Source organism: Trypanosoma melophagium (genome assembly GCF_022059095.1).
Source record: "Trypanosoma melophagium isolate St. Kilda chromosome Unknown ctg16segment0, whole genome shotgun sequence".
Lineage (NCBI taxonomy): Eukaryota > Euglenozoa > Kinetoplastea > Trypanosomatida > Trypanosomatidae > Trypanosoma > Trypanosoma melophagium.
The window spans coordinates 42,546-62,152 of NW_027125144.1; the positions used below are offsets into that span (position 1 = coordinate 42,546).

General features: G+C 43.3%; 11 protein-coding genes across 11 annotated transcripts; all 11 read left to right on the forward strand.

Moving 5' to 3' along the window:
* Nucleotides 1-76: 76 nt before the first annotated feature.
* On the forward strand, nucleotides 77-433 carry LSM04_001425 (uncharacterized protein; the record flags this gene model as incomplete). Its single annotated transcript, XM_067337446.1, has 1 exon — nucleotides 77-433. One exon carries the CDS (start codon nucleotides 77-79, stop codon nucleotides 431-433), a length of 357 nt encoding a protein of 118 aa, XP_067193473.1.
* Nucleotides 434-1,287: 854 nt separating this feature from the next.
* LSM04_000317 (uncharacterized protein) lies at nucleotides 1,288-2,739 on the forward strand (the record flags this gene model as incomplete). Its single annotated transcript, XM_067337447.1, has 1 exon — nucleotides 1,288-2,739. The coding sequence occupies one exon, from the start codon at nucleotides 1,288-1,290 to the stop codon at nucleotides 2,737-2,739; it is 1,452 nt and encodes a 483-aa protein (XP_067193454.1).
* Nucleotides 2,740-4,419: 1,680 nt separating this feature from the next.
* Nucleotides 4,420-4,770, forward strand: LSM04_002063 (Anamorsin; the record flags this gene model as incomplete). The annotated part of the gene is made up of 1 exon (XM_067337448.1): nucleotides 4,420-4,770. One exon carries the CDS (start codon nucleotides 4,420-4,422, stop codon nucleotides 4,768-4,770), a length of 351 nt encoding a protein of 116 aa, XP_067193488.1.
* A 711-nt stretch (nucleotides 4,771-5,481) lies between these two features.
* On the forward strand, nucleotides 5,482-7,158 carry LSM04_000100 (uncharacterized protein; the record flags this gene model as incomplete). The annotated part of the gene is made up of 1 exon (XM_067337449.1): nucleotides 5,482-7,158. The coding sequence occupies one exon, from the start codon at nucleotides 5,482-5,484 to the stop codon at nucleotides 7,156-7,158; it is 1,677 nt and encodes a 558-aa protein (XP_067193450.1).
* A 457-nt stretch (nucleotides 7,159-7,615) lies between these two features.
* On the forward strand, nucleotides 7,616-8,023 carry LSM04_007357 (uncharacterized protein; the record flags this gene model as incomplete). Its single annotated transcript, XM_067337450.1, has 1 exon — nucleotides 7,616-8,023. One exon carries the CDS (start codon nucleotides 7,616-7,618, stop codon nucleotides 8,021-8,023), a length of 408 nt encoding a protein of 135 aa, XP_067193584.1.
* A 276-nt stretch (nucleotides 8,024-8,299) lies between these two features.
* LSM04_007864 (Phospholipase D-like domain) lies at nucleotides 8,300-10,153 on the forward strand (the record flags this gene model as incomplete). The annotated part of the gene is made up of 1 exon (XM_067337452.1): nucleotides 8,300-10,153. The coding sequence occupies one exon, from the start codon at nucleotides 8,300-8,302 to the stop codon at nucleotides 10,151-10,153; it is 1,854 nt and encodes a 617-aa protein (XP_067193599.1).
* An 830-nt stretch (nucleotides 10,154-10,983) lies between these two features.
* LSM04_008673 (Phosphotyrosyl phosphatase activator) lies at nucleotides 10,984-12,162 on the forward strand (the record flags this gene model as incomplete). The annotated part of the gene is made up of 1 exon (XM_067337453.1): nucleotides 10,984-12,162. The coding sequence occupies one exon, from the start codon at nucleotides 10,984-10,986 to the stop codon at nucleotides 12,160-12,162; it is 1,179 nt and encodes a 392-aa protein (XP_067193612.1).
* A 505-nt stretch (nucleotides 12,163-12,667) lies between these two features.
* On the forward strand, nucleotides 12,668-13,705 carry LSM04_007466 (uncharacterized protein; the record flags this gene model as incomplete). The annotated part of the gene is made up of 1 exon (XM_067337454.1): nucleotides 12,668-13,705. The coding sequence occupies one exon, from the start codon at nucleotides 12,668-12,670 to the stop codon at nucleotides 13,703-13,705; it is 1,038 nt and encodes a 345-aa protein (XP_067193590.1).
* Nucleotides 13,706-13,717: 12 nt separating this feature from the next.
* On the forward strand, nucleotides 13,718-14,422 carry LSM04_005974 (uncharacterized protein; the record flags this gene model as incomplete). Its single annotated transcript, XM_067337455.1, has 1 exon — nucleotides 13,718-14,422. The coding sequence occupies one exon, from the start codon at nucleotides 13,718-13,720 to the stop codon at nucleotides 14,420-14,422; it is 705 nt and encodes a 234-aa protein (XP_067193558.1).
* Nucleotides 14,423-14,804: 382 nt separating this feature from the next.
* Nucleotides 14,805-16,715, forward strand: LSM04_007377 (uncharacterized protein; the record flags this gene model as incomplete). Its single annotated transcript, XM_067337456.1, has 1 exon — nucleotides 14,805-16,715. The coding sequence occupies one exon, from the start codon at nucleotides 14,805-14,807 to the stop codon at nucleotides 16,713-16,715; it is 1,911 nt and encodes a 636-aa protein (XP_067193586.1).
* A 660-nt stretch (nucleotides 16,716-17,375) lies between these two features.
* On the forward strand, nucleotides 17,376-19,436 carry LSM04_000975 (Protein kinase domain; the record flags this gene model as incomplete). The annotated part of the gene is made up of 1 exon (XM_067337457.1): nucleotides 17,376-19,436. One exon carries the CDS (start codon nucleotides 17,376-17,378, stop codon nucleotides 19,434-19,436), a length of 2,061 nt encoding a protein of 686 aa, XP_067193463.1.
* Nucleotides 19,437-19,607: the final 171 nt, after the last annotated feature.

The following is a 19,607-nucleotide window of genomic DNA, read 5'->3' on the forward strand; positions in this document are numbered from 1 at the left end:
ATTTGGGTTTGTTTTCCTTTTTGATTTTGGCTGTTGACTTTTATTATTATTATTATTATTATTATTATTATTAACGATGCAGGTGTTACTTTTGTTCCCATTGTTTGACCTGTTGTTGCGGTTACTGCTGGTAATGATGATGTTGACGATGATAACTCCGAGTGATTTTAGAGTTGCGGCTCTTGCCCACGTGGTAGGGCAACCAACTGCATTTATGCACACACAGAAACAACTATACAAACACACGATAAGTCAACAATGGGGCACAGTGAGTTTGAAGAGTGTGTCAGTCTGCAGAAGTAGTAGTAGGAGTAGTAGTGCGAAGAGGAAGACAGGTGAGTTCATAGTTCCTGAGTTCGTCCCCCAAGTCTGGTCAGTGGGAAAAGAAAAACAAGAAAAAAGTTTGAAAATAGGCTCAAAAAAAGTTGATTAAAACATGAAACAGTATTGGAAGACGCGTACAAAACGAAAAGAAAAATAACAAACTAGAAAGTCTTAGAAGGAAATGGAGAGAAAATTATTTTTTTCTTGACTCTTTCCCTCTCTTTTTCATGTCAAATTTTGTTTTTTCGTTCTTCTCTGTTTTTCATTTTTTTGTTTTGTTTTGTCCGTTTTTTTTTTTTTTTTTTGCTTCGGCAGACCGTGGTACTACAATTATGTGAGCGCGCATAGCGCCTAGTGGGTGTATGCAAAAATAAAGAAAATGTAACCGTGTTACACCGCTCTGGATTTAATAAGGATCGCTGTTATAATCACTGATTCTTATCCGTTGAAACCTTATTCCTTTGTTTATGGGATGCTTCCTGTTTCCTCTTCTAGTGTGTTTTTTGTTTTCTTTTTTTTCTTTGTTTTATGTTACTTTGTGACACTCTGTCGTTGCTTTTCTTTTCGTTTCAGCTTGCGTCCTTTCCCTATATTTCTCTTCGAGCCCTGCAATGTACTCCACTTCTTCTGAAGACGCACACGCACGAACAGACAAACAAACAAATACGATATTGAGAGAGAGATATGCAAAAAGAGAAAAAATGGGTTTGGGGAAATGAACATGTGTGAATGTCTGTGACTCTCGTGTGGTTTTCTTTTTATTCTTCCTCTCTCTCCTCACTTGTTGTTCTTTCTTTTTGTATATTCGTTTCTGGGATTATCCTCCGTTAACCCTTGTATAGAGAGAAAGAGAGGGAAGGCACATACACATACAGATATAAAGAAATAAATAAATAAATATATATATATATATATATATATATATAATAGTTCTACTGTGTCATGTGCGTAGCAAGGTGGACGATGGTATTCGTCAGACACCGAATTCTCTGCCGTATGAGCAGCAGTAGCAGCGGCAGTAGCATCTGCTGTGGTGGTCGCTATTTTAGTATCAGAGGGACGCCGGTCCCCCATGGTGGCAATAGTAGTCATAGTAGTAGTATGCGTCGTAATAGTAACCCCAACACTATTCCCATTAGTCGTCGCACTATATCCACTGGGGTGAACTGCAAGGGATGTGGCTGTTTTTCTGGGTCTTTCTTTCTCTCGCCTCTCCGTGCGGGGTGGCGGCGATTCCGAGCGCAGCGTCTGTCCCGCCAGTGTGGGACACTCGCTCTCTTTTTCCTGTTGAGTTGCTGTGGGTATCTTGTGGTCTGTGCGGTGCTGCAGTGGCGGTGGGAGGCGGCCGTCGCCTCGCTGTTTGTGCCGCACGAGGAGTTCCCGCTGGAGGAGTGGGCGCAGGTGGAACCGACGCTGCGGGAGGGCGACGTGGTGTTGATGATGGGCACCGGCAGCACCAGCCGCCGCATCACGTGGGCGCAATTCGCATACAGTCTCATGCGGCCAGCGGCACTGCGGTACTCACACGTCGGCGTTGTGGTCGAACCGGCGCAGTTTGAGCGATGGCCACTCTACCGCCCATCAACAACATCAGCATCCACTACTAATAATACAGCATCAACATCCACATCAACAGCAGGAGTTACAACCATGGCGGGGCGGGATGCGATGGAGCATGGCGGGCGACTGTCGACTAGTACGATTGCGGATATGCTGCGGGATGAGCGGCTGCGGCTGCAGCGGAAGCAGAAACGCGGGGTTGTCATGATGGAAGTTGTGGACAATCTCGACGTGAATGCACCGGATGTGAATGGTCAGGTACGGCATGAGTGTGTGCAATTGGTGGAGGCCAGTCGACGGCTGTTTGGACGCGAGGGCGAGCGGTGGTGTTATAATCGTTTTGCCATACGGCGACTAAAGGGATTTGAGTGGACACCGCAGCGTAAGGGATTACTGCGGCAGTACGTGAATGAGAATGTTGGTCGTCCACTAGACAAAAGTCCGCTGCTAGTGCTTAGTTTTATTCATCCAAAGTTGTATGAATGGACAGGCGCACGGCGTACGGGGCGGGAAATTAGCTGCGCGGAAATGATTGTGGAACTGTACAAGCACTGCGGCGTTATTCAAAAGAGAATGCGACTGGTTCCCGTAGCGAGCCACGATAACAGCAGCGATAATAATAATAATAATAATAATAATAGCAGTGGCGTTCATATAGATAGTGATGTTATTGTGAATCCAGATGGTAGTAACGGTTATCCCGAGTGGTACTACAGTCGGCCAAGTATACAAACAGCACCGTATCACTTTGCGGAGGGAATGGAAGTTGAGGTGCTGGACTTTGCAGAGGGTATTTCACTTGGTCCGGAGGTGCGCATGAGTCTTCCCGGTGGAATGCCAGAGGGAACAGAATAAGTGCGAATACCAAGAAGAGAGAGAAAAGAGAAAACGATGGGATTCATCTCAGGGCGAAGATGATGAGGGAAAAAAACGGGCACATACACATATATAAACGCTAACGATTTATAGTGCTAGAGGGAGAGCAAGAGAGAAGGCAGGATGAGGCAAATAAAGAAAGAAAATAAATAACGGTAGTGATGGTGGTTAGTAGTGGCAACAGCCAGTAAGTGCTGGTGTGTTGTGCTGTTCGCTTCATGTGTTATTCTTTTTTTTTCTTTGCTAACCGAGACTAGTGCGCATAAGCGCAGAAATACATGTCTCCACAAACTCACACTTACCCAGAGATAAAAAAGTAGGAACAGGTCCTTTTTTTTTTTTCACATTATTGCTGTTTCTTGAATTGTTCAGAAATGGCCTCTTTTTTTATTGTTATTGTTATTGCTGTTCTTTTATTGATCATATTCACCCATCTTGATGGCAGCGAGAAGAATAACAGCAGTTTCTCTCGTCTTATTTTCATGAAATGGAATAAGTGAGGGTGCTGAGATCAGCTACTAATTCTATGATGGGATTATACTCGTCGAACTATACTTACCTATGTATACATATATACGCATGGTTAAATAACTGTTTATATGGTTTTTAATTTGGTATTACGTATATATGTGTTATATTCGTATGTAAGGATCAGAGATAAATAGGCACATCCCAATTGCGTACAAAAATAACAGTAACACATAAAGGATCCAAAGAGAAAAAAGAAAGAGCAAACAAAACACACAAGCAATCAAACAAAAGAGAATGGAATACAACGATGAGGAAGGCCTCATTGTGGCTTATGCACGCACATATATAAATACACGCCTAAACAAATTTAAGAAAAAATTTTAAATAAAAGTGAACGATAAAGGGTAATTGAAAGAAGAGAAAATACAGTGTTCCCTTTGATGGCGCATGAGGTATTCGCTGCATGCGAAGAGGGAGGAAACAACAATATATATATATATATATATATATATATATATATATATATATTTCTTCTTTTTTATCGAATTATGAAAAAAAGAAAGAAGACAGTCACCAAATCATATCTTTAAATCTACACATTCAGTGTGTGTTTATGTGTGACTGTGTATTTATTTTTCATTGCGGGGACAGTTGTAAAGAGCCCATTTCTGAACCAGAAGAGTGGAGAAGTTACCTCCTCCTTTTTTTTCTCTCTTTCACTTTTTTTTCACTCTGTTTTTCGCATTTCTTCTCCCATTAGCGTGGATACTTGCTTCTCTTCTCTCTTCCGAGGAGGAAAAAATGTGACCACAATGAGAGAGAGAGAGAAACAGCAAGATAAAAGGGAAGGAAAGAAAGAGAATTGTGCACTCGTATCTAAATCCCATCTTCATATCAAATATCTGTTTTTTTTTCCTCATTCTCTCTCTCCGTACAACAACTGAAGTTTTTTATTTTCTATTTTTATTCAGTAATACCCTTCTTATTTTCTTGTTCCTGCTTGAATACAAAGGTGTAAGCGCCTTCCCATACTCTCTTCTTCTTTTGTTGTTTTCGATTTCTCCACTATATTTTAGAGAAAAGCTAATTGAAAAAGAAAGAAAAACAACAGAACGAGCGAAAAAAGAACGAAAGAAAAAGAAAAAAAACGTAAACGGAAAGAAGAAAAAATAAAAAAAACAAGGAGCTATGTCTGCCGTATCCTCCACAACAGGCCAGGCATTCAGTCTAAAGACTCGTCAGCCCATCGACGAGGACGCGCTGCTCACAGAAGAGGACCGTCTTGAAAAGGAAGCCACGAAAGGAGAAGACTGCACCACTCGGCGACGGGCCTGCAAGAACTGCACCTGCGGCCGGGCTCAGTTAGAACAACAACAACAGCAGGGAATAAATGTGGATGTGCAGATGCCGCCGGGTGGTTGTGGGAACTGTGCAAAGGGCGACGCCTTCCGCTGCGCCACGTGCCCGTTTTTGGGAAAGCCGGCCTTTGATAACACAAGCGACGGCAAAGTGAAGCTGAACCTCATGGATGATATTTAAGAAGAGGAAGCTGCTATTATTTCAGGGGGTGGGATGCAAAGGGATAAGAGAAAAAGAAATGGAAAAATGAGGAAAACTGAGAAAAAAACGGGAAAGGGTTATTGTTTTTTTTTTTTCTTTTAAAGGAAACTAATCTGAACTCAGTACTGTTGATGTAAGGAAGGAAAAGAAAAACACATATATATATTTATATATTGTTTTTTGTGGCATTCGGTCGAAGGGGGAATGCAGCACATACAAGTACGTGCATATAGACAACGTCCTCAAACACTATTATTCTGGGAGAGAATGTTATTCAAGGGTTTGCAAAACAGAAGGAAAAAAAAGATGAAAATGATTCCCAATGTGCGGGTGAATGACTTTGCTCTTGCATTCTTCTTTTTTTTTATGCGAACTGATAGGTTTTTTCAACTTTTTCCTGTTTTTTTTTATTATTCTACTATTATAAATCTCCCTCTGTGTAACCGCAATGCCACACCCTTTGGTCTATCCCATAACAGTTATTCCTTGGGGGTATACACATATACACATATGTGTATGCGTACGCACCACCTCCGTGTTATCACGGTAAATATATGAGAGAAAGAGAAAGAGAGATAGATTGTTGAACTGCAGAAGTCCTAATGGATTTTTTTTTCCTTTCTTTCCCTCTTTTTTTTTCTTTTCTTAATTGGTATCTTCATTTCTGCTTAACAAAAATAGAGGAAAAAAATGCGTCGTCTCTCACTGGCCCGCAACCGTGTGGACTTTGTGGCCACGCTCCTGCAACAAGGACGCTTGGCGGACATGTTAATGCTTCGGCATTTCACCGCCCTTGGCACTAAAGTCTCATTACAAGAATTAAAAGAAGAAACCGGCGGCACGACGGTTAAAGAAACGGCAGGACACACACTCCTGAAGAAGCGTGAGGCGGTCTATGCAAAAGCCATGGCGGTGCCAAACACGGCGTGGTTGTCTGCTGCTGCCACTGCGTGTGGTACAAAAGAGGAGTGCTGCGCTCTTTCACAGTCGCGGGACACCGTGCAGGCGTCTGTGAATCCCAGCGATCCCACACGTGTAACACTAAACGGTACGTGTTTCACCGCAGTAGAGGAAAAGAGCCTGCCGGCGTCTCTGCGACTGGCGGCATCATGCGAGAATGGCGGTGCCGTTATGCTCACCGTCCCGTTTGCGCAGTCTGGCGATAAAGTGCAGAGTTACGCCGTTGGCGGTGGTTTGCGTGCAGTGCAGTTCTGCAAAGCGGAGGCATCCATCGTGGGGGATGCCGCTGCGGTCGATGTATTCACAGCGGAACAGAATGTATTGGCAGCGGCGGCCTGCGGTGGTGTACTGCGGCGCTTAGAAGAAATATGTGCCCGTCACGCCACAAACACCGTGCGATATGATGCCTTGTTGGTGCGCAATCCCGCCGTGCAGAAGAGACTCGCACAATTGGCAAGTGCCCGCTTTGGTGTGGAGGCGTTGAGTTCATTTGTTACTGGACATGATCCTTCTATTATCTCTGTTCCTACCCATACAACAGACTCTACCGTTGTGGAGGCGAGTGAGAAGTACACCCCATCGTTGGTGGAGTCTGTGGCACTTTGTATGTATGCGAAACACGCCCTCGCTGAGGGTCTTGCACACGCCCGTGAAATTACACACTACACCGCACTGACACACACACGATCACACAAATCAAAACCGGAGTCTCCCATTGAGTACACATACGCCGCAGAGTTGTTTGGGTGTGAACGGCAGTTGCTATCAAGTATTGGTGGTGGTATGGCAATGCAGGGAATGCGCTACATCGCACCACTACTCGCACAACAACAACAACAACAACAACAGCAGCAGAAGCAGCAGCAGGAACAGGGAACAAGTCCATTTGGTAATATACAGGAGTTACTCACATCCTATGTGTTGGGTGCGGAAAACAGTACCGTGCGTCTGGCAGCTCCTCACGTGAATCTGCAAGTGAGTACGGCGCGATTGGAAAAAGATATATCCCTAATGCTTCACCGCATTCGACAGCACCACAAGCAACAAAAGACGGAACGCGTAGATCCACTCTTCGTTATGGCTATTTCGCAGTACACGGCCGAATTGTTTGCCAATGTGGCTGTTGTGTACCGTACAACGGCTTCTCTTTCACGTGAGGAGTCTAATGGACCACGTAACTGGTTGCTTGCACAATCTTTCTGCGCCGAATCGACCGCACGCCGCACACGTGTACTGCAGGAGTGGGATCTCTCAGTCGCCGCACGGCGGGCACTTGGTAAAGCCAATAATTTCGATGAATGCACTATTCATCCCGTGGAACTCATGAATGCAGAGCCAGTGAAGAAGAAGACTACAGCCACAACAACAACCAGAGGTGCACAGGCGGAGGCCAGGGCAAAGAATTAACAAATCACATTGAACTGCATTGCGGCAGAAAAGAAGAAAATGGAAGAGACGTAAGGAAGACATCAGCAGCAGCGGCAGTGGCTCCGCTGAAAGTATCGCTAGAAGCAGTCAAGGTTCTCTTGACTGTTAAAAATACTACTGCTACGAACTCCGTTACTATCACCATTACTACTATCATTACTATGATTATTACTATTACTACTAACATCATACTTAGGTACGAAGAAGAAGAAAAAAAAAACAAAAAGAGATAAGCATCGCGCTATGAATGTAACGCATTAATTGAAGCCATTTTGGGCGAAACAAGTCAACAACAACAAAAAAAGAAAAAGAAACAAATCAAACACAAGTATTTAAGAGGTGAGAAGAAAAAGACATGCAGACCCTCTTTATTGGCAACTTTGCTTCTTTTTCTTTTTTTTTTTTCACCACTATCATCAATTTATGGGAGAGAAGCATGAAGGGAGAGCGACCTTGTGCCTCCGCTATGTCTTGCAGCAACAGCATTTGTGATGATGTGGATGGCGCTGGTATTCACACCGCCGCAGGGGAACTTGCTGCGCAGATTCATGATTGCGCTAGTGTGCTTACATGTATAGACACTGAGACCTCTGTGCGGTCTATTCAACCGCTCTCACCGCGGGGTCGCACAGTAACAGCATGTGTGACCTGGCACACAGCACCACCACCATCATTATCACCATCTCAAACAATAGCAAACGCCACGAACACACAGACTGTGAGGCTACGGTTTAACTACAGCGAAGGCTTTATTTGTGGGGAGACCTATGGTTGTGAGAGCGTCTATGAGTCGGTTATGTCGTTATTGCTGGCGAATGGTTGCGGGGTCTCGAGGAACGCGTGATAGGTGTGTGCAGACGATGCTTGCAACTCCAACAAGCAAATAAAATAATAGTAATAACAGTTGTATCGTTGAGAAAAGGTTAAAAACCCAATGTATATATATATATATATATATATATATATATATATATATATATATTCTCCATTTATTCTTCTGCTTCTATCCCTCTTCTTTGTCTGTTTTTGTTTTTTATTTTTTCTTCTTCCTGGAAACAGTAGAGGGTGTTGCTGTTTTTGTCTCCTCTGTAGATTGAATTCCTCTAGGTCATTTGGCACTATGATTCACCTCGCCGCCTATCTTGTGGTTTTGGTTATTGCTGCCTTATTGACCTGTCGTACTTTCGGCGGCAGCAGCAAGAGCGATAATACACTCTCTGTTCCCTCACGCGGTCTGGACTTTTTCGCAGCAGCATCATCATCATCATTATGTTCACGCGGGAATTGTATAACGGCGCAACTCCCATCAAACGTGCAAACAGCAGACGCGGAGCAAACACGCATGTTGGCGCATTTACAACAAACGTGTTGTGCCCTGCCGGTGCGGGCGGAGACGGTGCATGTACTTGCGGGACCGGCGAAGTTCTACGCGGAATTGCAGCGACGAGTGCGGGAAGCGCAGCGGCGTATTGTGATGTCGGCGTTATATGTTGGTGACGGCCCACTCTCTGCGCAGTTCGTTGCGTGTTTGGAGGAGAAACTCAGGGACGCCGTGCAGCGCGGCCAGTCCCTGGATGTGTGTTTGCTGCTCGATCATAATCGCATGCATCACAGTCGTAATCTTCTTACGGTGCAGCGATTGTTGTTGTTGCAGCCGCCCGCCACTACCGCCGTGCGAGTGCGAGTATGTCTTTTTCAATCACCAAGTCGTTGGGGACGTTTACTTGCACCATTGGGTCGAGCACGGGAGGTGTTGGGGGTGCAGCACACAAAGATATTCTGTTTTGACGACCGCGACACTATATTAACAGGTGCTAATCTTTCCGATGACTACTTTGCTACACGCATGGACCGCTATGTTGTGATTGAGGAGAACCCACATGTGGCCGCGTGGTTTACAGACCTTGTACAGACACTCTGCCACATTTCACACCCTGTGGTTTGTCGTGAGGAATTTGCAAGCAGGAAGGGTGATAGTACTAGTAGCAGTGGTAGTAGTAGTAAAGATAAGATAAATGGGAGTATAAATAACCCTAGACTGCATAAAAAGAGTGATTTGGTTATTCTTCCAAATGCTTCAGGCGTTGATCCCTCGTCAGAGTGCTCTGCATTCTGTGTACTGGCTCATCAACTGCTAAAGGATTTTGCTGCCAGAGCTGCTGAGGCTTCAGCGAAATTGCAGCCATTTGGAAAACAATACGACACATTTATATTTCCAACACTTCAATACGGGCGTGCAGGAGTGTTTCACGACTCCCTTGTTCTCCAACAACTACTTCACATGGTTCCAGCTTCAACACATATATATTTGACTTCACCATATCTAAACATGTACGAACAGTTTGTAGATGAGGTTCTTCAAAGTAAGAATTCATATGATTTTATTACAGCTAGCGTTGATACAAACGGTTGGCGTGGTGCCAAGGGATTTGCTGGATATATTCCCTACTTTTATTTACAGCTTGAACGAGCCTTTTACTATCTTATGCGGGAATATGGTTGCTCTGACCGCGTTCGGGTACGAGAGTTTAGTGCAGATGGTCTGACCTTTCACGCTAAAGGTTTGTGGTTTACCAATCAGAAAAAGAGTGTGAATGTTATAGGTGGAAAACCATGCAATGGTCCAAGCAGTAGTACTGGTAGTGGTAATGCTAGTAACAGTGGAAGCGGTAATAATAGTCGTTGTATTCGTAAGAATGGAGGAGAAGAAAAGGAACATGTTCATGTGGGTGCCCCATACCTTGTGGCTTATGGTAGTACAAACTACGGTTACCGCTCAGTGCACAAAGATGTTGAAGCTGAAGTGTTTCTGTTTACCGCAAACACAACTCTTCGTGAGGCACTGCGGGATGAGTTGGTTTTCCTTTTAGAACAGTCAAAGCTTGTAACGGAAGAACGTTTTGTGTGTGGCGCACGGGGACGATTTCAACCTGTTGTTTCATTACTTGCCCAAATGGGTCAAGATTTTCTTTAAGCCGATAATGAATTTTTATTAACCTTGGTCTTTCTCTAAATAAGAGGAGAGAAATGCATGGGGGAGGAAGGCAAAAAAAAAGGGGGTGGAGTTTCAGAGAGCAAACCAAGAGGAAAATAGTGAAAAGAGAGAAAGAGGAGACTTGTTGTTTTTTATTTTTATTCTATGTTCTCATGGTGTCCATTGGCACTGAATTTTTTTTCAAATAAAGACATCTGTGAAATGAGTCTAGGCATTTTATTTGTTTGTTCCTTTGAACGCCAGTATCTTTCATTTTCGCTGACGAAGTGCTGTACTGTGTGTGGGCGAATCAAATGGGTCCGAATACTTTTCACTACCATCTACATACAATACATATGTAGCAAATAACAGGGTCCTTTCTATGCGTCTGTTTTTATCTCTTCTCCCATTTCTCCGTAATAAATAAGTAGATACGTATTCGTTTGGTTAATAATGTAAATGTAGATATATGTCTACGGATTTAGGCTTATGGTTTATCCATACGATTTATTTATCTTTGTATATTTACATGTGCAATATGTACATACAATCCATCAATTTCTTCTCCCCTCTTTATTTCCTTTTTATTAAATTGACGTACCACGGTAGCAATTATACACTCACGCGAGAAGTCTATCTCTCTATCTGTATCTGTGTGTGTGTGTGAGTCCTTGAGAAGGAAAGAAAAAGCCATTTATATTACAAACAAGGAAATATATATATATATATATATATATATATACATACTTCTGTAAAAAAGGAATCGAATAAATTTTATATTTAGAATAATCACCAAAACAGTGTGTGATCTCACATAACGCTTGATTACCATGCAAGAGACATCAACTTTACCAGGTGACCCTGCCGTACCTCGCAAGTACATTGTGGAGAAACCACAGTTGGTGGATACCTTCCGAAGTTCTGCATCCTTTGCAAAGATCATCGCATATCTGCAGTGTTGTGCAGAGTCTGTAGAGGGAATTCCACGAAGTGGACGGCTTGTACAGAACACCGCAGAGCTTCACCCAACACTGCGCTTCTTTGTTGAAACATTCTTCCCACATCTCCACAAGATTGTGGATGAGGTGCCACTTGAGGATATGCAGCGACAGCGGTTTGGAAATAAGGCATTTCGTGTCTTTCATCAACGACTTGAGGCAGACGTGGTGGAACTCATGCAACAGCTGGTCTCTACACTACCACCACTATCTCAATCTCAACAACAACAACAACAACAACAGGGAGCAAACAGTGAACGCGGTGGTCGAAGTCAAGAGGATCAACACCGACTTGCTGTAGAGTTGGCGGAGTATATTAAAGATGCATTTGGAAATGCCACTCGCATTGACTACGGCACCGGACACGAGTTGCATTTCTTTATTGTGATGATGATTTGCCTCGAGGAGTGCGGCGACACCGGCGGCACGCTGCACGCGGAGCCAACTGTGATTCTCCCCCTGCACCACCCGCCCCCACCGCCCGTTGCGGCAAACAACAAAGATCGCATTTGTCGTCTGCGGCAGGGAATGGTGTTTGACGTGTTCGGCGCCTATATGAACTTCATGCGACGGGTGCAGAAACACTACCACCTCGAACCGGCCGGCTCACACGGGGTGTGGGGATTGGACGATTATCATCATTTGCCTTTTATACTCGGCGCCGCGCAGTTAATTGATAAAGATGTTCCACTGAAGACCGGCGGTGATGGGGGTGGGGCGGGATATGGCGCTATTTTGCCAAAACACGTCTGTGAGGAAAAGGAGGTACAACGGCATGCGGATGAGTATATGTACTTTGCACAAATTGCGTGGATTCGGGAGAATAAGGTAGGACCTTTCTTTGAACACAGCAGTATGCTGTACAATATCAGTGGAGTGGAGAGTTGGCGAAAAATATACACTGGAATGATTAAAATGTACGCTGCAGAAGTTCTTTCAAAGTTTAATGTGGTTCAACATCTTCTATTTGGACCTCATTTGCCGTGGCCAAGTACGACTGCGGCAGAGTAAATTTTTTGAGACCTTTATTGTTATTATTAGTTTTGAGAGCGGTGTCTCTTCCCTTTTGCTTTCCCTTTTTCACATTTCTAGAGAGAAAGGGAGAATGGATGTTGTGAGGGAAGAGAATTCTCTGTTATTATTATGTTATTATTGTTGGTGTTGTTGCGATTTCACTTGAGTGGCATTGTAAGTTTCAAATACATTTGTGTGTATATGTATATGCTCCTTCTCCTCCCTCTTTTCTTTCCTTATCTATGACTATTTAACGCTGCTTTTCCTTACTAGACGTGGATTGGCAGTAGTAGTTATATCAGTATCACCAATCATTTTTTAAAAGAAAGCAAAAGGAATAAACAACACCTAAGCACTAAACATACAAAGTTATATTACTATAACTATATTATTATTATTATTATTATTATTATTATTATTATTATTAGTAGTAGTAGTATTATTATTATTATTGGTAGTAGTAGTAGTAGTAGTAGTATATAAAGAAAGAAAACAAGAAAAGATGTTGTATCAGTACCGAGACCCGGTGTCGCAACTCGCTATCGTACCATTAGAAGCTATGGACAGCAAAGTCCGCAATGTCTTTCGACAGTTACTATTCCTACTCCCATCATCAAGTCCTGTAGCTCCAGTTATTTTGTACTACTCGCTTGTAAAGCGATGTACACGACGTGGTAAAGGTGTATTACGCTATCTTCTTATCTCTCGAATGCATTGGTACATGTACAAACCCACTGGTGAACTCACACGTTGTAGTAGGATTGATCGTATCAGTAAAGTCATCCTTTGCCGAGATGCATACATGCTGTGGAAGATGCAACAGGAACGTGATGTTGTGATGCGTCTTGAGAATGTTAGTGAGGTGGATTTTGTTATAAATATACTTTGCATTCTCAAACCCTCAAACACAGGCGGTGCATTTCTTATGGAGAAAAAGAGCGATGAACATTATACAAAGTTACGTGTACCAGACAAGGCACAGCTTGAGGAAAAAACTAGCGATGATGAAGTTGACTGGCCACTCCCTGTACTATCAATGGATGAAGCCCAACGGCCGTGTAGTGTAGAAGATACGATGTTGTTAATGCCACCACCACCTCCTCTCATAATAACACCAGAGGCGTTTAATGGAAAAGATAAGAATGAATTCGTGACTGAGTTTGGTGTGTTGCAGAAAACACGTATTGATTCTATTTTGGCGTGCTTGAATGGGGAAGTAGAGAGTCCACCTAACCAAGTTGTCTCTGTTAGTAGTTATAATACTAATAATAATAATAATAATAATAATAATAATGATAATAATAATAATAATAATAATAATAATAATAATAATAATAATAATAATAATAATAATAATAATAATAATAATAATAATAATAATAATAACAATAATACCGATACATCACAGAACTCACCTTTACCCCGTGCTGTACCAACTCCACTGACTGTCACATCTCGTCCACCACCACCGCCACTTCTCATGTCAGCCATTTTAGAAAATGAGGGCAGCAGTACGGCGGAGGTACGCTCCCTGCTGTGAGAACTGCGGGAGATGGAAAACCGCATGGCCTCATTAGAAAGACTCAGTCAGCCGCGGCCAAACTCTCATACACATTTTAACACAGCGCCTAGTCCTCAGCAGGATTCATTTACTGGGAAAACAGAGTCTCTCAGTTCCCCACGTTCACTTCCACCAAACCCATTTCTACGTTCGGCTGCCCCACAGACAATTACTTCTTTACGGCAGAAGGAAATTACGGATATGAGTACAGATATGAGTGCTGTCAATTTCGAGCGTCTTGTGGTGAAAAAGAGTTGTGAGGAACGTCTGCTCTTGCGTGACTACGAAATTGAAAGAAAACTTGCTCACGTGTCTGAGTATAGGAAAGGAAATGATACATGCAAACTGCTAATTGTAGCCCGCTTGCAGGAAGGTTTGCTGGTTCTGCTACGAGCACAAGAAAAGGATGAGCAGGAACGACAGCAGGCGAAAGGGGAGACGAAGAATAAAAAGAAAGAAAAGGGTGGGGAAATAAATAGTCCTCAAGCATCTACAAGAACCGGAATGAAGTCATCAGTACCTGTAGTGTCGGAATTCATAGATTCTGATATGGATGAAGAGAATGATGATGAAAACACTCTCTCTGCTACAACCAAGGGGAAACAATGGTGCGAGTATCACTTGGGTGAACATTTGAGTGCATTTAAAGAAAAGATGTTGCAAGATATTTTTTATGGGCAGAAACCCTCATTCTGATGACTTTGTGTCTCTCTCTGAAGGACACGTTGCATGTCATTTTATACACACGCTAAATAATCTTACTACAGTATTGTTGTTATTTATTTTCTTTTTCTCGTCTTCTCTATTTCTCTATTTTATTTTATTTTTTCTGCTATTTACGTGTGTGCCTATAGTTTCCTATGCAACTCCCTGTTTTTTTTCCCCCTTATTGTGGCTGTTTGAAATATATTATTTACTGCAATTGTTGATTTTTTTTATATCTGTTTTTTTTTCTTTTCAACATCTCTCTCTCTCTCTCTCTCTCTCTCTCTTCACCGCATTGCAAAAACAAGAAAGAGAGCTGCATTACATAGACAGACTGGTATACTACAATACATAAAAGAGAGAAAAGGGAATAATGCCCTTGCGATTTGGTCCCGGTTCTGGGAGAAATTGCTCTGCTGCACCGCTTGCTGCGGTGTGTACACTGCATCACGAAAACCCTGTTATTTTAAAAACGTATAAAAGTAAACGAAATGAGTGTGCGCCTGGTATGAGAAGAAAGCCGCCACGCTCCGTGTACATTTTTCTACCCTCCTTAACAGAAACAACACAAGAGGAAAAAGAGCAGGAGGACAAAGGCAGCAATAGTAAACGTACTATGATTCTGCCGCTGAAACAGCCAGATTTAGTTTACGGCAAGCGAAGTGATGGATCGGCTTATACAGTACCCGCCATATCGTTAGAAGTGGAGCCGATGGATGTGCCATCTTTATCTCTCCCTCTAATGAGACCATGGCCGCTCTCGCGGCAACTATTACCGCTACTACATCATAATGAAATTCCACTCTCTCTCATACTGGCATTAAGTCGAACGATTCCACAACGTCGAATACAGTCACAGGCATGTCGTGCGGGCTTGATGAGAGAGGCATTGGTAGGTAGTCGTGTGTCTGCCACGTGGGATGAGATGTTGGAAGCCTCACGTGTCGCATGGGATTCAGCTATACAGATTCCTGCTGTAATACCACCACCACCGACGCTGCCAAATCTCCCTGACTTTTCTCCACATTTATTTTTACCTGCCCAAATGATGGATCTTTACGATACCTCATTTCAGAATAGCAGCAGGAATAATAATAATAATAATAATAATAATAACAATGTGGCTTGTTGCATTCTTGATTCTACTGTTGTTCCAAGATGGAAACCCGTTCGCCAACCTAGAGAGCGTAGTATGTTGCGGTGGTTTCCTACTGCCCCAGATCGCAATATTCTCATTAATTGGAACTTGCCATCTCAGGCATTGCTCAATCAAGAAAATGTATTACAGTGGCATTTTCATGAAACAACCACCCCACTTCTAGAGGTTACGAAACCTGCATTTCCAGCTGTTACAGAGATATTAGTTGAACCACCTTTGATAACTGAGGAGAAAAATGTACATGACACTTTTGAGCAAATCCACATTGTGGTTCCGTGTATTTCACGTATGCGAATGAAGAAGGCAACACGACGACAAGAATGCTATGCGAATATACAGTCTACACTTATACAGAATCTATCGCCGACCGTAATGCTGAAGCCCATGGAACGTGCTAAAGAGCTGCGATTTCCAGAGGGTAAACATTCTCGACAGACCCTGACGCTTCGAAACATTGCCGCAGAACGTCTGCAGCAAGAAGTTAGTACTATTGGAATTCGGCATAACCGTAAACGTCAACGAAAGGGTGTGGTCGAGTGGTTTCGTAGGGGATCAAATTCTGTCTTGCAAAGACGCGATCTCTGGACAGTTGTTCTCCTTTCCTCAAGGGCACTCTCTACTGTTCACCAATTTGGACTCCCAAAATGCCGTGATATATGGAACAAGAGCGAGAATGAATTTCAACTCCAACCTCCATTGTTGATGTTATCACCCTCCATGTTAGATGGTGCTGCTCTTGTTTTCTCGTATTTCTCCTCCTCCTCCTCATGGCTGCCATTGGCAGTGGAGGAGGTAGATGATGGCAGTTGTTGCCGTAGGGAAGACCCGGTGCTCTTTCCTCTGCGTGTCTTCTCACGGGAGGAAGAACTGCAGAGTTTCCTGGCATTACGAGAACGAGGAATGCGGTGGGAGGGAAATGAGGAAATAGAGATTAGTAACATGGAAAGTAGTGGGGAAGGAAAGGAAGAGAAGTGGTATCATGAAGCTTTTTTGCATGATATCTCTACTATGCCTTTGCCATACCGAAACTCTGTTGCTCTCATTGAAGACGCCAAGCTCCACTACTATTTTCGACTGGCGCTTCATCGGGAAAAAGAGCGTCTCGGTCTCCATGAAACTCGTTAATTTTCTATATTATTCCTTCTCGCTGTAAAACCCTTTTTTATTTATTTATTTATTTATTTTTATGTTTTTTTTTTTTCTTTTTTTTTTTTTTGTTCCTTTGGCACAGAATCAGAGTAATTGACTGGGGCAAGATCTATGGGGTATAGTTACCTTCTTGGATTCTAATGATTCCAAGGAAAATGTGTTGGAGATGGTGGTGTGGGATGTCTACCCTCTTTCTGAGGTGAAATTTTAGCTCGTTTCCAATATACTGATGTCAAAGACTTTCTTTCGTGCAGATTATCACGCGTTTTTATTTTGTCTGTTTACTGATGTCATTTGTCACATTCTTCTTGTTCTTTTTTTTTTCTTTGTTTAAGGTCGTTTCTTGCCTTCTGGTGACAAAGGCCTTTTCCTATTTTTTCTTTTGTAGATACGTGATCAGTACCCAGACAGGCTCATTTCAGTGCTTTTTGAGCTAGTTTTGAACAATAGATAGATTTCTTTGAAGTAGAACTTCTCCCCTGAAGGGGCAATAAAAAAAGTAATATATAGATATATATATTTTGGGGGTGGTGTGTTTGAAGGAAGTGGGTGTGTGTATGCATCAAATTTGTGCATTTGTGGTGTTATATTGCCGAGGAATATATTTGTGCTCCATTCTGGGAAGGAACCGAAGAGATGAATGAGTACCGTATTCTGGAAAAGATGGCGACAGGAAGTTTTGGTGTAATCTTTAAAGTGCGTCGTGTAGCAGATAACGCTATATTTGTCATGAAACGTATTGCCCTCACAGATCTTGACGAAAAACAACGGCAAGAAGCGGCACAAGAAATACGTGTGATGAGTCGTCTTCACCACCCTTTTGTTGTTGCTCAACGTGATGCATTTATATTCAATAGTGATAGTCTTTGTATCGTTATGGACTATTACGATGGTGGTGATCTTGATGCCCTCATTACGCGACAACGTGAAAAGGATGAGTATTTGCCTATGGATCTCGTCATGACGTGGTTCGCCAGTATGTGTTTGGCAATTCAGTACCTCCATACAGAGGGCATCGTTCATCGTGACCTCAAGACACACAATGTTTTTCTAGATCTCCAGACAAAGGAAGTGGCTATTGGTGATTTTGGTGTAGCAGAGTTTTTAGATGCGTCTCCATCGTCGCAGCAAGGCTTCATGAAACAGGGCAATGGTGAGTCATACACAGATGGTCTCCCTAGTAGAAGTCTCAGCAGTAGCAGCTTCAGAGCTGGGGGTCGTAGTAATAGCAATAGTAATAGTATACCTACTGCTGCCGCTGCCGCTGCCGCTGCTGCTAATGGTGGTAATGGAGTGAATGGCATTATCGGTGGGGGTGGTGTACGTGGGACATTATTATACATGGCACCGGAGGCTCTTGAGAATGGTGTATCTAGCCCGAGCTCCGATATCTGGTCACTTGGCTGTATTTTGTACGAATTGTTGAGTCTTCGTCACCCGTTCGAGTCGCGGGATATCGCGGGGTTGATGGTGCGTGTGTTGGCAGGGGCGCGGGAGCCGCTGCCGGCACATTATCCCGCTGAAGTGCGGGAGTTGATTGATCGCATGTTGGCATTAGACCCCCGGCGGCGGCCGAGTTGTGAGGAGATCCTCCGCAGCCCAGCGGTGTGTGGATACGCCAGAAAACTCACCGCCCAGCGTGTGAGGAATGAGGCACAGGACTCACCCGTCGTTCGTACGTGGGAAATGCAGCGACGGCAATTTATTATGAAGAGCAACGGTAAAGGTAATGCTTCCAATAATAATAATGGTGGTGGTGATAGTATTAATAGTAATAGAGATGATAATAGCATCCCATTACCCCAAGCGACACAGCCGTTGGTGCCACCATCGCAGGAGCGAGAGACGGCGGAGATGCAGGCGAAGAGAGTTGTTGTTCCCACACCGCAGTCCGACGTCCCTCTTTCACCTGGAAGTCCAATATTCAGAGAAGATGGGTGTCCATCACGAGTGCAGTTGTTATCACCATTAAAGCCCCGCGGGGATGACAGCAATAGCCTCTCCTCATTTCTCGTTGGTCATGGTAGCCCCACATTGAGGGATGCAAAAGGTGATGGAAATGAAAACTATACATTAGGAAATGATCCATTACATCATTCAATACCGTCCTATCCAGATAATGTGGAGGATATGCGGTATAAACCGTTATCATGTATTGAGGAAGAGGTAATGCGTTATCGTCAGCTTGTACAGAGTGAGATGAGAGCCCAAAAGCAGCAGCGTGATGCAGCAATGCTCAAGAAGAAATTTGATATAGACGTAACTGTCCCAACACCGTATCGTGCAAGCGGTGTATATGTAGGGAAGTCACCTACAGAAGTAACAACACCAGAACTTCTTCTTGCTTCTCAGATATTAGCGAAGAGCACACCACTTTCAAACCCTCTGAATACAAGAGTTCAAGCGAGTGGGAGTGGTATCACTACAGGGGAGAGCTCACCATATGAATACCTTGAGACCTCATTGGTAGAAAAACGCCGAAACTCCATTCATAGTGCTATACAGGTCCTTGGTGGTGACACATTTCTTACCGTTTACAACTATTACAAAGCTGTAGAAGTGGCCAATCGAGATGTGGCGCGGGTGATGCAGATGGTACCAGATCGTTCTCAATGGCCCATACTTCCAGTAGTTGAGGATGTTATAGTGATTGAACGTTTGCTGGAACAGCTAAAAGTTGCCACAAGTTCGCCGTGATGTTTATTGATGAAAGGTCTGTATATTTTATTTTATTTCCCCTGCCTTGCTCTTGCTTATTTATTTATTTATTTATTGTATTGGTGTTGTACTTCATTTCCTTTTGCTTCTTCAGCCCTGGTCTTTCCCCACCGCTTACTCGTGTCTCTTTCTCTTTCTTTTTTCTTTTTC